The sequence below is a fragment of the Hyposmocoma kahamanoa genome, unplaced genomic scaffold (assembly GCF_003589595.1).
Source record: "Hyposmocoma kahamanoa isolate Upper Pololo Valley unplaced genomic scaffold, ASM358959v1 97753, whole genome shotgun sequence".
NCBI lineage: Eukaryota > Metazoa > Arthropoda > Insecta > Lepidoptera > Cosmopterigidae > Hyposmocoma > Hyposmocoma kahamanoa.
Genome location: NW_020655422.1, coordinates 1 through 17659, shown reverse-complemented (window position 1 = coordinate 17659; position 17659 = coordinate 1). Strand labels below are relative to the sequence as shown.

The 17659-nt window shown below is 38.2% G+C and overlaps 1 protein-coding gene across 1 annotated transcript; it reads right to left on the bottom strand.

The window, feature by feature from the left end:
* Positions 1-790: 790 nt before the first annotated feature.
* Positions 791-16999, bottom strand: LOC113238713 (zinc finger protein 235-like). The gene is made up of 8 exons (XM_026475550.1): positions 16957-16999; positions 16787-16878; positions 16293-16416; positions 15725-15863; positions 11743-11936; positions 2596-2774; positions 1603-1798; positions 791-1015 (listed from the first exon to the last, which is right to left on the bottom strand). Exons 1-8 carry the CDS (start codon positions 16957-16959, stop codon positions 896-898), a joined length of 1047 nt encoding a protein of 348 aa, XP_026331335.1. The 5' UTR covers positions 16960-16999; the 3' UTR covers positions 791-895.
* Between the last annotated feature and the right edge of the window lie 660 nt (positions 17000-17659).

Genomic DNA, 17659 nt, shown 5'->3' with positions numbered 1-17659 from the left:
GCCGCCCCAACCGCCTTTCAATGTTATGTGTGCGTCCGTACACGGCGCGCGGCGAGCTTACACACATACAAGCAATGCTGCTACGTTTGTATGGAGTTACCATACTAGTCTAAGGCGCCGCGCCGAATATTCCATTTTCATACAATTAATATGAAATCGGCACCGTCGATTCCGGATTACATAAATTATATGTATTGGCGTAGTATAATAAGGTAATACGAGATTATAATATATGGCGTAATTTCAGCCTAGTGAACTCTAATAATACATTTATGGTCTCTATGGTAGAACAATGATCTCTAAATTGGAAGACTTGAGAATCGCTGAAACTAAAGTCTGTCTTTTTTGGAGACGGAGTAAAATGACATGTGCAAGGTTGCTATAAAAATAGTTAAAGGTAGTTTTCGTAAAATTTTAAATAGTCATGATAGTCATGTAGTTGTTGTGGACAGTTTTATCGATAGATTGTGAAAGATGCTAAAAACTTTGCGAAAAATGTCTGAATTATGAAAGTTACACTACTCTAAAGATTACTAATTGCGTTATTACCTTAATTATTCTCATTTTGGCCTACTAGTATCGAAATCAATTTTTATTCATATATATTAAGAACAGGCGGATTCTATAATGAATTAAGATGAAAAAATGAAAATATGTTTATTCTTTATATTTTTATTAGACATAGATAGTTCTACTCATATATGTGTTTTCAAAAAAACACAGACTATAGCGCTAACGCTATGTCTAAACATCAAAGGAAAAAATGATACTTTATAGAAAACAAAACCCAGGCCCAACTTATGAGGACGACTACAATTCTTTAGGGCAGGGTATGAATTAATAATAACTTGCAATTATTATTATGACTAGTTTACATAGAGTACTCTTTAAAATCTTACCTAGTCCATAGATATCTGCCGCATATCGAGCACCTATATCGCATATGTAAATGTGCTGCGTTGTAATGTTCCTCTAGAGACTTCTCCATTCTAAACTGCTTGTTGCATCTTGAACACTGTAAAAAATTGTTTCAGTCTTTTTAGTTCTATGGCCAGAATAGGTGTTTATTTAATTTTATTAGGGGAGCTTACAGCTCCTTTTACAAAATTGATTTAAATTTGATTATTTAGATGCGAATTAAGCAATAGTGCCTTAACCTTTGTACTTCTCGGATTATTTTCTGTTACTGTGACAATCCAACCTTTGACATGAATTTCTATAACGTTTAAGGTTTTTAGTTTGTCTAAAAATTGTTATATTTGAATATATATTAGGTCAGATTTTGGATTTGTCTAAAAATTATTATATTTGAATATCTTTAAAAATGTCTTTCCACTTAACGAGTACATATGTTTTTTCGACTGATACACATTGGAAATGCAACGAAGTTTGTTTCATCGATTTACCAAGTTTTATTAAAATCTGTTAACGGAAAGTGGATAAAATCCAATAAACTGGATTCATCAGAGCCTCCTCCTTTTTTGAAGTCGATTAAAAATAGTTTTGTTTCCAATGTCTTACTACTTTTATAATCATTGTTTTACATTAATATATAAATTTTTATGCACTTTGCAATAAACACTATTTATTTACATTACTTACCTGGTATTTCTTATTAAAATGTATTAGTTGGTGTTTTCTTAAATTACTCGTGTTGACAAACTTGGCGGGACACATGGAACAAAGGTATGGCCTTTCACCAGTATGCACTCGCATGTGCAACGTCAGATATGCCTGCTGCTTGCCTCGGTACGGACATATGGGGCATGCGTAGTCGCATTTGTCCGAGTGCACTGATCTGTGAATAAATTTCAGTTTAAATTGTGTAATGCACACATGGAAAAAATTACGTAACTAATTTTATTGGCCGTTTTCGGACGAAATGTCGTCCTCTTTAGCATAAATGGACGTTAATTGGTATTTTTTAAAGTTATGCTCTATATTGCATAACATTTATTTTATATCACTATAATTAATTCATTTTCATCAAATTGTAAGTTATAACGTGGTAGCGGACGATATTTCGTGGCGTGGTAGTAAATAGTCTCATCTTAAACCCTTTCCTATTGGGCATATAGAAATTTATAGGAATCGCGGTGTCCGTCAGGATGGCTGGACCAAACGAAATATACATATCAAACTGTGGTCATTATTAATTTATCTAAGAAGATAAACTGTCTTTTTAGAAGATACCTTTTGCATAGGCGTTTTATTAGTTTTTTAAATAACTTTTTATAGAAGCTTACAAAAATAGTGAAAAAAATATGTTTAGGTAGAAATTAGGTAGTAAATAGTTATATAAAAAAAGTAAATTATATACTGCTAGAACCATGTAAAACGTAAACTGGTCCAGCCAACCTGACGTCAGAATGGCTGGCCACTTTATTTCTTTAATACTTCCGTTAGCGCAAAGGTAGAAAATATGTAATAAAGGTACTAAATAGTAGAAAATAGGTAGTAAATAATGAGCAGTTTGATTTGTATATCTCATTTGATTCAGCCATCCTGACGGACACGTAATCGCGTAGTATTCAAATTTTATTATTATTCAATTTAATTTGCAATTATTTTACTTCATATGTTATCAATACTTACAAATGTGTTCTCGCACTGCCAGCAGTAAACGAGATCTTCCCGCAAATGTGACAAGTGTACTTTTCAGCACGTAAGTGCACTACATTCTTGTGCCTTGCTATATTTGATACCACTTTGCCACAAAGTGGACATGGCGCGCCGTAGCATGCACGATTACGGCGATGATCCTTTAGCTGCTCCTGGCATTCAGGTAAATATATTTGTAGCTGATAATATTATTTATGGGTATTAATGTTATGTGTAGATACTGTAGTATGCACGGATCCTCATATTGCTACTACATTACCCAAATGCAAATGGGAAATTGTACTTGAAACACTTTACAAATTAATGTTTTACTTCCTTTATACAGGGTCATTTGTAAACTACTAACAACCTCTTTTTTTTTAAAGCCTATACTGTCCCACTGCTGGGCAAAGGCCTCCCTCCCCTCTCTGTTTTGGGCCACTGAGGTCCAGTCTTTTAGGTGCGCGTCTAGCTCGTCTCTCCATCGACGCTGCCGCATGGTCGTTTTCCATCTTTGGGGATCTATTCTGTGGTGGACTTCGCCTACGACTTGTGTGACATGCGGCAGACGTGACCCGCCCAGTCCCATTTTAGTTTACCTGTGACGCACATTGCATAAGCAAAACGCTATCAACACACGATCAATGACGTCGGCGCCTGCACATCGTACGATGAGTGACGTCGGCGCCGCGCCTGCACATCGCTCGATGCCCTTGCAAGCCAGCCGACCCCCGCGGGGCGCTCGCCCCGCCACATCCACCTCATCGCGTCAAAACCCAACTCTGCGCGCCAAGCACCGAGCACTCTGCTTGCTTCTCGCTTTGGAAACAGACGCGTTTTCTAATTCTTATACTGCTTTGTGTTTTTACGCTGTTCTTGTAATTTTTAATTTCTTTAAGTTCCTTTTCATTCCTTTCAATAATATTATTCATTAGCTTCCACGTATCTTTCTTCCTTCCTTTCGCTTTTTTCGTTCGGGTTCGGGTTCGAGTCCCGAATTAACAGAGAGGAGAAACGAACACACTCCTACATACCCATTTTAGTTTGTTGGCCCACATCTACGATTCGTGTTTTGAAGCTCAGATTACTGTTCCTAATCGGTCTGCGCTCCTTAGCTCGTTGGCAGACAAATTTTTGCCGCGCTGTCAGTAACCAGGTTTATCCTCTCAGGACCATATTACTAACATGATAAGCAACAACTTTTGTTCCATGACTTTTCATAATTCATCAGTCTTACATTCGTACAAACGTCTAAACGGTGATAACTCTGTGCGGTAGCAAAAGAAAGCACGCGTGAGGCGTTGCTAAACAACTTACTACTACATACAGATCTAAAAAGTGTCAGATAGTGTACCTACAATAAAAAAATAAAAGTTTATTGTGTTTTGTAAATAGTCATGGAACAAAAGTTATTAATAATAATAATAACGTACACTCAATATAGCCCCGTACTAGGGAAACCCTGTGTTGTAGGTGCCATGGACATACACATAGATAACCATAATATACACCCAAACTCTCGAGAGAAATAAATGTAGGCCATACAAATATTTCTCCTGGCCCGGGAATTGAACCTGGGACCTCTGCGTGGCAGTCCGGCATGGTAACCGTTCGGCCACGGAGGCAGTTATTGTTTATGATGTTAGTAATATAGTCCAACAAGATTGTTACTATTTTACAAATAACCCTGTTTTTCTTTTTACACTACAACATGACGGCACGAACAAGTCGCGTGTCTGGCGGTAAGCGACACGCCTGTCCCTAACAGTTGTACTGCCACTCGGAGCTTTAAATCACAAAGATCTGAGAGACACTGCCACTGCGCCCGAAATCTTGAGACATAAGTTAACAAGTCCCATGTGCCTGTAATTTCACCAGCACCCTTACTCTTCAAAACCGGCACGCAGTAATATTCACATTACTGCTTAGTGTCAGAAATAGATAAGGTGGCAGTACTTGCCTGGACGAACTCTTTCACAAGGAGCTCTACTGCTACTAAGTTGTACTGTACATTCGAGTGTCATAATTGTCATTGCTAACATGATGTATTCGTGCTACCCACCACTTGAATTATCTGGAGCTCTCGTGATTTAGTATCTAACTTGCATAACATACCAACTCAACAAATGTGGTGCATTAAATAATAGGGGTTTAAATATGAAATTGCCGATTTATTTTACTGGCCACTTTAAATTAAAATTAAACCTGTATGGTGTCCGATTTCAGAGTGAAACGTTTTTCACACGAAAAGTAAAACATGCTTAATTTAAAAAACATGATATTTGATTGTTCGACTTTCAATTGTTTTTACATTCAGCTTTTAACGTGAAGACAGATACAGCGAAAATCTGAGTACCTAATTTTCGAATACGAATTTCCACATGGAGTTAACGTAGCAGAAACTGTCAATGCTGTATTTGGAGAGGATACGGCATACGCAAATACGGCAAACGCCGGCAATACGGCAAATTACGACTTGAAGAAAGAACCACGAAGAAAACCAGTCACAAATGTAAATAACGTTGAATTGAAGGTAATGATGGAAGCCGATCCGTATCAAACTACCACGAAACGTCATGGTTTAATGTTAGCATACCCACAATATGACATATGGCGTTTGAATAATGACGACGGAACTCGCAGCAAAACAGCTTCACCGTTATTGCTCTATGATAACGCAACACCTCACACTGCTTGAGAAACAGTTTTACTACTACAAGACCTGCAGATATAAATTATCCATCATCCTACATATTCGTCGGACCTCGCCCCGACCGACTACCATTTTTTCCCGCAATTTGATTTTTTTTTGTATGGAAATAAAATTCCCAGGAAGCAGTACAAAAATCCCTTCACACAGCTGTGGAGTCCAGGTCTCCAGACTTCTATCGCAAAGGTTTAAATGACCTTCCGATTACATGGCAGAAATGTATAGACAACAAGGGAAAAAACTTTGATTAAACAAATATATTATTTAATCTTAAAAAAAATTGTTTTAATTTTTCAGTGCGAAACGGCAATTTCATACTTTAACCCCTAATATTTATGATATATGTACCTGTTTATCTTATGATTGTACGAAATCTCTCCCAAAAGCACGCGTCCTTTGTCCGTTATTCTGACCTAGGTCTATTTATTAATCATAATCGGACTCGTGGCATCCTTCAAAGTAATCTCCATTCGACTGAACGACACGCTCCCACCGGTGCTTCCACATTCCGAAGGAGTTATGGAAGTCAGCCTTCGGTGCACTCGTCGCATATTTTTTAATCGTCTCGGAGTCGTTAAACCTACGCCCTTTGAGCGGATTTTTAATCTGAATAACGAACGAAGGTCGGATACCTTTGGAAAAGACTTCGTACAAGCGTAAAATAAACAGGTACATATGTATATCATATTTATGCACTACATTTGTTGAATTGGTATGTTGTGCAAGTTAGACACTAAATCATAGGCTACCAGACTTATTAGCTCACCGCCCATTTAAGCAATATAAAAAAATTTCAACGCCCACCACCACAAAAAATCATTGAAAACACGTATTTTTTATATTAACAAACAAAAAACACAAAGAAAAGAAAATATATTGTTTTATGTAGATAATTCAGGTTTTTTTTTAATGCGGTAGCACTCCCTGGACAGCATCATCGCCCCCCAGTTGCTGCCTAGGCCCCTATCGCCCCTAGGACTCTTCTTTGTAGGGACCACTTTGGGAAACTATGCACTAAAATGTTGTGATGGTGTGGTGTTTCGGTTAACACTCATGAATAGACGACTGACTTTTATATAACTTTTAACGGACAACTTAATTATAATCTATATAACTCACAAAAGTTTTAGTGGAGAACATGTCTATCAAAAGTGAAGAGAAAAACACAGATAAAAAAGGCGCGCAAACCGCGTTATTTTAACGGCTTCGCCCGCCACACCACCCCCCCACGGAGAAAGGTAAAATCACCAAATCTTAAACTTTACACGCCTACCGGAACGAGTGACGTATGGGTTTGCAGAGGCTGAAAATCCAGGGGATTTCTTAGTCGCTGGAGAAAACTCTGGTTGAGGTGATGTATCAGTTGCAGGAGGCTGGTGTTGGTCTGTTAAATCCAGAGTAGTCTCCTTAGTCCTAGCAGTGTTTGGGTTAGTTGGTGGTTGCTCAATAAAAGCAGGTTTGACTCTGTCGACACTTACTACGACTGATTTTCCCTTAAAATCGATAGTAATGGTTTTACCATCGTCAGAACGATTAAGAACTGAATACGGTCCCGTGTATGGGGGCTGTAATGGACGCCGAACAGCGTCGTCCCGTAGAAATACGTGGGAGGCGTGAGACAGGTCCTTAAAGATAAAAGACGTGGGTTGTGTGTGACGAGACGCGCCGACAGGTCGAATGTTCGACATGTGACGGCGTAGTCGGACAACTAGATCAGTCGCGTCTTCGATTTTGTCAGGTCCGGGTGCAGGTACCAACAATTCGCCAGGGAGGCGCAAGGTTTCGCCGTAAAGCATTTCAGCAGCGGTTGCTTTAAGGTCCTCTTTAAAAGCCGACCTCATTCCCAAGAGCACGAAAGGAAGGGCTTGGATCCAGGAGTTCCCGTGGCATGTAAGAGAAGCCTTAAGTTGCCGGTGTACACGCTCGATCATGCCATTTGCGGCTGGATGGTAAGCGGTGGTACGTATCCGTTTGGTGGCGAAGTTTTGTAAAAGTCGACGGAACAGGTCGGACTCAAATTGAGCACCACGATCTGTTGTAAGTACTGAAGGTACCCCGTAACGCGCGACCCATTCCCTGGTGAAAGTTTCTGCTACTTCTTCTGCCGTCGTTGTCCGCATGGGCCAGACTTCGGGCCATCTGGTCACTCTGTCAATTGCCGTGAGGCAATAACGATAGTCGTTACAAACCTGTAGTGGACCTATTATGTCCATGTGGACGTGTATGAATCGACCAGATGGCGTATCAAAGTTGCCTAAGGGAGCGGAGTTATGACGAGTTACTTTGCTGCGCTGACAAGCTTGGCAAACTCGAGACCAACTTCGACAGTCTTTATTTATGGAGGGCCAAACGTATCGATCGGCTACGAGGCGAGTTGTCGCACGAGATCCGGGATGGCTCAAATTATGAAGTTTATTGAAAATGGCTCGGCGAAATTCGGGAGTGACATAGGGTCGAGGCTTGCTTGTTGAAAGATCACAGATTAAAGAGAGATCGGTGCCAGGTATTACAACTTTGGTAAGTTGAAGGCTGGAAGAATTATTCTCCAAAAGTCTTAGGAGTTCTTCGTCCGACTTTTGTGACTTGGCAAGATCCTCGTATTCCTGCTCCAGGGAGATTGCGTTAATTCGAGACATGGCATCAGCCACTGTGTTGTCTTCGCCTTTGATGTGTTTTATGTCAGTCGTAAACTGACTTATAAAAGACAACTGGTTGAGTTGTGCAGGAGCAAGCTTCTCTCGGCGCTGTAAGAAGGCGTACAACAAAGGTTTGTGGTCTGTAAAAATAGTGGCGTGCTGGACCTCGAGGATGTAACGGAAGTGCTGTACGCTTTCGTACACCGCCAAGAGTTCTCTATGGTAGGTGGGCCACTGAGACTGCTGAGGGGTCAGCTTCTTGCTAAAGAATGCAAGTGGAAACCATTGTCCACCAATTTGTTGCTGCAAGCAAGAGCCGATGTGTACGCTGGAAGCATCAGTAAAAAGACCCAGCGGGGCATCGCTAACAGGATGTTGTACCAAAGTCGCATCAGCTAAGCTCCTCTTACACGCCTCAAATTTCTCGAGCAATTCCGGAGACCAAGGAAAGGGTTTGGCTCCCTTGCTGTTGGTAGAGACAAGAGCATCGATTAACGGCGCCTGGAATTGAGCGGCGTGAGGGATAAATCGGCGATAATAATTTATCATTCCAAGAAATCGCCTCATGCCCTGAACGGTTTCAGGTGGTGGAAAATCCATCAGATGTTGAACCCTGTCTTTGGGAGGGCGAGTGCCCTGGGCATTGATCAAATTGCCTAAGAAAATAACCTCGCTGGCACCAAGAACGCATTTCGAGGGGTTTATGACCACTCCATATTTCTGAAAGCGCTCGAAAAGAAGGCGCAAATGATCCTTGTGAGTAGCAGCATCCCGAGAGAAAACTAAGACGTCGTCTACGTACGGAAAACAGAAATCGAGACCCCGTGTGACCTCATCGATAAAACGTTGAAACGTTTGACCAGCGTTTCGTAAGCCGAAGGTCATAAAAGGAAATTCGAAGAGGCCAAACGGGGTAACGATGGCTGTCTTCGAAATGTCGTCCTTAAAAACGGGAATCTGATGGTATGCCTTCACAAGGTCTATAGTACTAAAAACAGTAGCACCAGCGAGGCTATTGGCAAAGTCATTGATATGCCTGACAGGATATCTGTCCGGGATCGTCCTAGCGTTCAAAGCGCGGTAATCGCCGCATGGACGCCAGGTGTTGTCCTTTTTGGGCGTCAAGTGCAGAGGAGACGACCAAGCACTTTCAGAAGGACGGGCAGTGCCACATTGAACCATGTCTTCAAATACTTTCTTGGCAGCTACAAGTTTCTGAGGGGCCAAACGACGGGGGCGACATGACACGGGAGGTCCTTCAGTCGTATTAATGTGGTGCACTGTACTGTGCTTTACAATTCTAGGTAAGCCAGGAGGACGCGTTACGTCTGGAAACTCAGTAAGCACGGGTGCGTAGTATGAATCACCAATAGAAATTGCTTTGACGCTGTCCTGTTTGATTTGTGCAACACAAGCTGAAACAGCAAGGTTAGTATTACCATCAATAAGACGCTTATAACGACAATCCGGAAGAAGATTATAGTGACTAAGAAAATCAGAGCCGATTATGGGAGTGCTGACATCAGCGATAATAAAATTCCAAAGGAAATCGCGGCGTAACCCAAGATTGAGGTGTAAGGAGATGTTACCATAAGTCTTGATCGAACTGCCGTTTGCAGCACTAAGGTCATAGTCACTGTTGTTGTAGCGGCCTTTGAGTAAACGCCTGGGAAAACAACAGAGGTCTGAGCCAGTATCGATGAGATACTGGTACTTAGACGTCCGGTCAGTTACAAACAGGCGGCGGCCGGAAGAAAAACAATCAGTAGCCGCCTCTACTGATTGTTGCTCACGTTTCCCTGTGGGGGTGTCCATGCGCAAGGCTTTGTGCATTTGGTTGCCTTGGTATCAAATTTCTTGTGATACCAGCATACCTTGGGTCCTCTTGACGGCGTGTTGCCACGAGAACGGCGGTTTGAAGACACGGAACGGTCGCGTGAACGACCACGGATACCCTTAGTAGAGAGTGCAGCTATTTGCTTCTTCAGGTCCGCTATCTCATTAGTCAAGGAGGCCACCACAGAGGACGGAGGGCCTGATGTAGAGGCAGAAAAAACTTGGTTCCTTGGACCGACAAGTTCAATAATTTTATCAGCAAGATCAGCTGTTTTGTCAAGGCCCAGTTCAGCCTGAGATGCTAAGATAGCCTGGACTTGCTGTGGAAGGCGTCGCATCCACAAGGAGCGTAAGATGCTTTCATCTGATAGAGCTGCGCCAGCTAGTGACCGGAGGTGCCTAAGAAATTGGGACGGCCTCCGGTCTCCGAGCTCTTCTTCGCTTAATAGCTGGCGAACACGCTGCTCTTGTGACATTGAGAGTCGTTGGATTAGCTCTTCTTTTAGTTTTAGATACTTGCCAGACTTGGGAGGCTTAGTTATAATGTCATCAATCTCTCCGGCCAATCTTTGATCCAACTGACTGATAACGTAGTTAAACATGGTATTGTCAGAAGTTATTCCTGCAATAGCAAATTGTGCTTCTACTTGAGCAAACCAGACAGCGGGTTTGTCTGTCCAAAATGGAGGCATTTTCACACTCACAGCGCAAGCTTCAGCCTTTTTCTCCTCTCTCAATCTTAGCTGTAAGGCAGCATTCTCAGCCAAAAGCCTTTCAATTTCCTGTTTAAACAGTTCTTCATCCATGTTAATGGTTCTATAGTACCAAACAAACACTAAACCAATAGTCGTGCAAAAATAATTAAAACCAGGAAAAATTGTTAGTGACTGGGGTGGGTGCAGTGGCAAAACGAAGCTATGACACACAAAACAGTACACAAAAATAAAAATGTTTGTAAAAGCAAATTATCATAACAATGCACAGTATTAGAACATGCTATTAGAACACTAAGAACGTATAGCAAAAAATTTACACACTTTGTCTAGAAATTATGACTGCAGAACCACTGTGCAGTCCCATGTTAATATACAAAATGGTAAAAAAAAAACTTAATTTTCCTAAAAACTAAATCAATAATTTAAAAGAAAATAGCTTGAAAGTTTAATTACATCTATTAATTAGTATTCAGTATTCATTACATTTATTAATAATAAACAGTATTTTTGTTAGTAAAAACAATAAGGAATTAAATTTCAAGATAGGAAATTCACTTCTGTAAATTTGTAAGTATGAGAAAAAAAACAGATTTTGCTTAGGTAAGTAGGGTAAGTTTAGTCATATGAAATTGTCAGTTTAGTTTATATTAAAAACACCACACCACACAAAGCACAAAACACCAAATAAAGTTCGAAATCGAGATAGACGGTTAATGGGTTTCCTGGAGGATTCCACTGTCAGTAAGTTCTCTGGAGGATTCCAATAAGAAAGTAAGTAAAGTTCAGCATACCAGAGTGTCGTTAGCAGTTAGAGGCTTCAAACCTCGGTGTGTTTAGAGTCGGCAGTGGTCATTAGCTTCCAACCAAGCTGCTAGCAGATTCAATCCGGCGTCAGCGCAGAAAAGTTAGTGCAGCAGTTGACGCCGGCAACCCACCACCGAACCAAATCACGTCGGGGTCACCAATTGTGGTGTTTCGGTTAACACTCATGAATAGACGACTGACTTTTATATAACTTTTAACGGACAACTTAATTATAATCTATATAACTCACAAAAGTTTTAGTGGAGAACATGTCTATCAAAAGTGAAGAGAAAAACACAGATAAAAAAGGCGCGCAAACCGCGTTATTTTAACGGCTTCGCCCGCCACAATGGGACACTTTTAAAAAGGGCAGATGCCGCTTATACAACTTTTGAAGACTCACATATTTCCAAGTAAACTTACGTAGCATCTAACATACCTTAGTGTCAAACACTACATCACACCTTTTACATTTATAAACCCTACTGGGCTCTTGTATTATATATTTTTTCTTAACAGCTGGTTTAGGCTTTTCTTTAACCACTCTCTTAGCTACCCTTCGGTTAATTCTGTCTCGCATATCTTGTATAATTTGTGCAAAATCGTGGTAGATAATTGAAGGTGTACTGCTTGCTGGAAGAATACATAAACGATATATACCAAAACTTTGTAAATTAAAGAAAGAAATAATGTTGTTTGTTTCTTTTCATATAAGCTGTCGCCACCTTAAATTTGTATAATTATTAAATATGTCACGCGTTTGACATCAATATAAAAAAATACAGAAAAATGTAAAAGGGTTTGATGTATAAAGTGGTATCACATTTTATATTACAGAAATTGGTGATATACTGTATGGGAGGTATACCTCTCACATAAGTTGCTGTAAGCCACGAAAATAGCAATTTTTAACTTTTTAACTTGAATAATACATTATTTTTTATGTATATTATAGATTCCATGTTTAATACTTTTAAACAGGAAAAGCAATCAATCAATGCTAATTATTGAGATTTGTTCAGAAAATGCTAAATTTTTCTGTGAATGGGATACTGAACTTTTTAAAATTAAAATAATCACATGACAACGCCGAGATGATTCACGATATCGACTGTGAACTGGCCACCGGTATACTATTTTAATTTTCTAAAGATTTCACTTTTTAATACCATTTTATACTATTTCATACTACGCAACATTGCAAGAAATCCATCTCAGATACATTTAATTTTGGCGCCAGAATCGCCTTCATTCAACTTGTACTAACTTCTAACCAGATGCTATATAAATGACGCGAACAATTATTTTCTTCACCTGTAAAATTGTCAAAATATGATAGTGAGGTTGCCAGTTCACGGTCGATATGTCAGTGTTGCGGAATAAACATGTCTCAGGTTTTTTAAAACATCTTGGTGATTTAGATGCTTTTGAGATAGGCCACTATTCTAGAAAACCATTGGTATAAAAAAGGTTATATTTAAATTATTAAAAAAACTATGTTGTCGCTTACAACAACTTACGCGGGAGGTATCGATTAGATACCATGAAAATTTTACACAAAACAACTGGTACGTGTAAAATGATCATATTATTTGTTGACACATTTATTGTAAAAGTGATTGAGTGTATGTACCTAATTGAGATAGTAGACTAAAAAAAGTACAAAACAAACCGTGTACTTCAATTCGCGCTCTATTAAATCAGAGGCTATTATTATTATTTTGGATATCTGTTTTAGAAAGTTTAATTTTGAATTTTTAAATGGCAGAGGCATAATTCTCCAGCAATGGTACATTATTATTATTAGTGCGGCTTCGTTCAGGGTCTACGCAGCCTTTCATCACTGCAACCATTAACTGATCTATTGTGATCACCACTAAATACAATTCAGAGCCAAGGCCAACAACATTAAAGAAGTTCAAGGACTCGCTTCAAAAGTTTTTATCAAGCGGCAGCAACAGTGCACAAGGCAAGACAAGAGTGTCAGCATTCTAATACCTTTTCTGCCCAGTGCCAGAGGTTATTTTCAGTGTTAAGCAGCAGTGTATGCTGTTATCAGGTTTTTGAATGCTCAAGACCTTGATCTGAAGCCAGATATCTCGTCTTGTAAAGGCTAAGTATAATTATTTAACGGCTAAGTAATTTAAAGGCTAAGTATATGCACTAATAAAGTGTTTTTCCATCGGCGAGGAGAGACGAGACGAGGCGATGCGAGAATTGAAATCTCGCCGACCCATTTCCACCAAAAATTGCCATTGCGAGCACTCGCAACCTCGAAAGTACTGTTAAATTCGTCTAGCGATAAACACGAAGCTAAAGTACCATGTCCCGCAAATTCTTATTATTAAATGTGTTAACGGAAGAAGAATCAGATGAAAATAGCGAAGAAATAATCATGTTATAATATAAGCTGTTTGTACCCTCTAAGGTAAAATAAATAAAAATAAAAAGAACTTTTTCGAAAACAACTTTTTTTTATAATCTTTTATCCCAGGGCAAAACTAGCAAAATACACATAAAAAGTTTACAACTGGCGCTGGTATGTTTACATTATATTGCAACTATAATGTGTGTATATATTTCTGAAAACGATGCAAAGTTTTAAAAGTGATTACATAATTATGATAAAATCACGATTCTAATCGTGTACATTTTAATGCAATTATAAATATATAATTTGCATTGTATAAATATTTACGACACTGATATGGATACATGTACGACACCAGCGCTATATACTTTACATTGACTTGTTTTACATATACTTACATTGTTGTTTATTTTTCTCTGAAATATAAGTATACCTTCTTTAAAACGGTGTCCTGATTACATATTTTTGAAAAAAGCACAAGGCACATTTTTTGAAATATCTAATATTTACATAATTTCGAAAATGTGTGAACGTTTACATTTCAATGCACGCGACTGTATACCACAATCTCGCAATTGACATTAATAGCCATCGCGAGCACGTGCGAGCTCGCGGACATCGTGAATCGTGTTTCCGTTGCAGAGTCAACAAAAAGTCTATGTAGGCAGCAATATGGTTTAATGTTACATCAACAAATATTTCAAATCTCGTCTCGCCCATCCTCGTAATTTTCCGACCATTTCCACCGAAGATGTTGAGAAGAGAGAATTGATATTTTGCCGTACAAGTTTTAAAAATGGTATCATCCTGATTGCAAAAAGTTCGTAATTCTTTTATGGGACAAGGAATTACATATTTCAACAAAATACCGACTGAAATTGCATATTTACCATTTTATAAGTTTAAGATATATGTTAAAAATAAACTTCTGGCGAAAGGGAACTACTAATACTGTCGATGAGTATATGAACGATAAAAATGCTTGGAGTTAATATTATATCGTTTTGTTACCTACTTACCATTTTGTATGAATTGTTTTATTTACTTGACTTGTCTTTTTTTGTAATCTCTTGTGTGATTTTGAGTATTCAAAAGTGCTTGTGAGTCAGGCTTACTTGAATAAAACTTTATTATATAAATAAATAAATTTACTGCAGTCAGTGGTACTGTTTTATTTCTTGTGTTTTAATTTTAATTATTGCAGTAAATAAAGTAAAAACTTTGTTGATGGGTTGAACCATAAGGATGTGATATATGCATAGGTACAGCTCTATATAGTACTATGTAGATCTTCTGCTGCACAATTACGTATAACCGCAGCTATCAGCGCCAAAGTGATGTAAACCCATGGAATGCATGTATCTATATATATATAGATGAAAAATTTAAAATTAGCCAAATTAATTTTATATATTTTTTTATGATAGCAAGTGATGGTACAAACAAGTTGTGCGCCTGATGGTAAGCAACACGCCTTTCCATAACAGTTGCAGTGCCACTCAGAACTTTAAAACACAAAGATGCACTTCTTCTGCACTTATCATTGCACTTGTCACTTATCACCCTGACACTAACTTGGTAAGTCTCATGTGCCTGTCATTTCACCAGCACCCTCTTCACAACTGGAACGCAATAATGCTCACACTACTGCTTGGCAACAGAGATGTTACTCTTTATTTATTTATCTATATGTACTCTTTCGCAAGGAGCTCTACTGTTACATTTTACATAATATAGTAATCATATTATTAAATGTTATATTATTAAATTATTAAATGTTTTTTAAACATGAAAAAGGTATTTAAGTCAAAATGATATACTTTAGTATCATTTAAAGTAATATTGTAGTATTTAATGGAAATTAAATGCGGGCTTTACCACTTTGGCACTGATAGCTTCAATGATCAATTAGATATTTAATATTAATATATTTTAAACTTTTAGGCTAAAACTTTCAGTATAATAACAATAATAGTGGCAGAGAATGTATGATGATACTATGATGTATAGGTAGTTGGCACAAGAAGCATAAGAGATATAAGAATTATACCAAATATAGTTTCCTCTGGTAATGATTTCCGAAATTTTCTATCTGAATTTTCACATTTCCTTTTGAACATCAGTGCTGTCTTCAACTCTTCTAAACAAATCATGCATATGTATTTTGGGTAGCCATCAGTTTCATTTATCTGGAAATCAAAACTAAGAATTTAATACAGTACCACAAAAGATTAGTAGCAGTAGAGCTCCTTGTGAAAGAGTTTGTCCAGAGAAGGACTGCCACCTTACCTATTTCTGTATAGGCACATGGGACTTGTCAACCTATGTCTCATGATAACGGGTGCAGTGGCAGTGCCCTTCAGATCTTTACGATTTAAAGCTCCGAGTGGCATTGCAACTATTATGGACAGGCATGTCACTTACCATCAGGCACATGACTAATTCGTCCCGTCACTTGATTTAAAAAAAAATGTGTTATTTCTTTTTTAATTTTGTTAACATATTGTGCTAATTTTGAAGACTATGACCCAGAATATGATTAAAAATATTTTTTAAAGTAAAAGCTAGTTGCTAATCATAATCACAATAATAAAAGCTAATCAATGTAAAACACTGACCCATATGTTGGCAACAGCTCGTATAGCACCTAAAATGCTTAAGTCATCAATTTTCTCTGTTATCGGTATATCAGCTGGGCTCATGCAGACTCTGCAGATCATACGGTCTACATACTCAGACTCTCTAAAAGCGAAACGATTTAAAAATTGTGAATTTTTTAATATCAATCTTGGACATAGCTGAACAAAAAGGATCCAATGCACATCCAGTCACTTTCAAAATATGACAGTTTGATTTAAAAATGTTTCTCACTGTTGTTTTATTTTCAAAACTTATTATGTCATGTAACTCCAGAGATACCAATTTATGCTATTGCCATTATGTTGGATTTTTTTGCTGATCTAAGAGGTTAGATTTTAGGAACCGTTTGGTACATATAACTCATTTTTTGCTAATTTTGTGGATTAGATCCTTTTTGCTTAACTACGTCCACTTTATCTGTGAAACTTCTGCATTTGAATATGTATAGTATATACAGTTATGGTGCAATTACCTCTGCGCTCCTCTAAAAGAGTCCCACTCTGCTTTTACAGGAACAATGAAGTGTTTGCTTTGTAATTTCTTCCAAAGTAAGTAATGCGGAATCTGTAACATTATGTATATAGGTATAAATTACGTTTCATTTACTATTCACTTGTTATTATATGTAATACTGACGCATACCATTTTAGTGTAAGTTACTTTACGTTATATAAGTAAGAAATAGTTTTATAATTGGATAAATCCAGATAATAAGACGCAACAATATCGCTTGTTACTTCGTCAATAATCCAGCGACTTCTCGCTTGTTTGTGTAAATATTTAAACTAAATGTAAAATACAAGTAATACAGAATATACATTCGTTTGTATTGCGTTGTCTCTTTTTTCGACAAGACTTTCTATAGTAGTTGTACAGAAAAACGGGCTGTCAAAAATAGAGTGGTGTCTGATTTTTTCCATCCTCCAAAGATTTTATATAGCAGATACTCGATGTCTAGCAGCGCCTAGTGGCGTCTAGTTCGCGCTCGCTGCGCTGCCGCTGGTGTGACAACGTCTAAAGGAGGATTCACATTGCACAAATTCTGGTAATATATTGCCGCAATTTATCGCGTTGCGCGACATGACTTTAAGTTGACCAATTAGGTGCTGCGACCTTAGCTCCTAATTGGTCAACTCAAGGTCATATCGTGGAACGCGATAAATTGCGGCAAAATATTGGCAGAATCGTTCATTGTGAATCCACCTTTAGAGGATGGAAAAAAAGTTTGAGTCCGAGTCTAAACTATAGATACGAAAAATGCGTCACTGCAATAGTAGACTTTCACACTTGCTAACGAAAGTCGACTTTCATGGTTAGTTTGAGTTTGGTTTATAAATCAAATTTA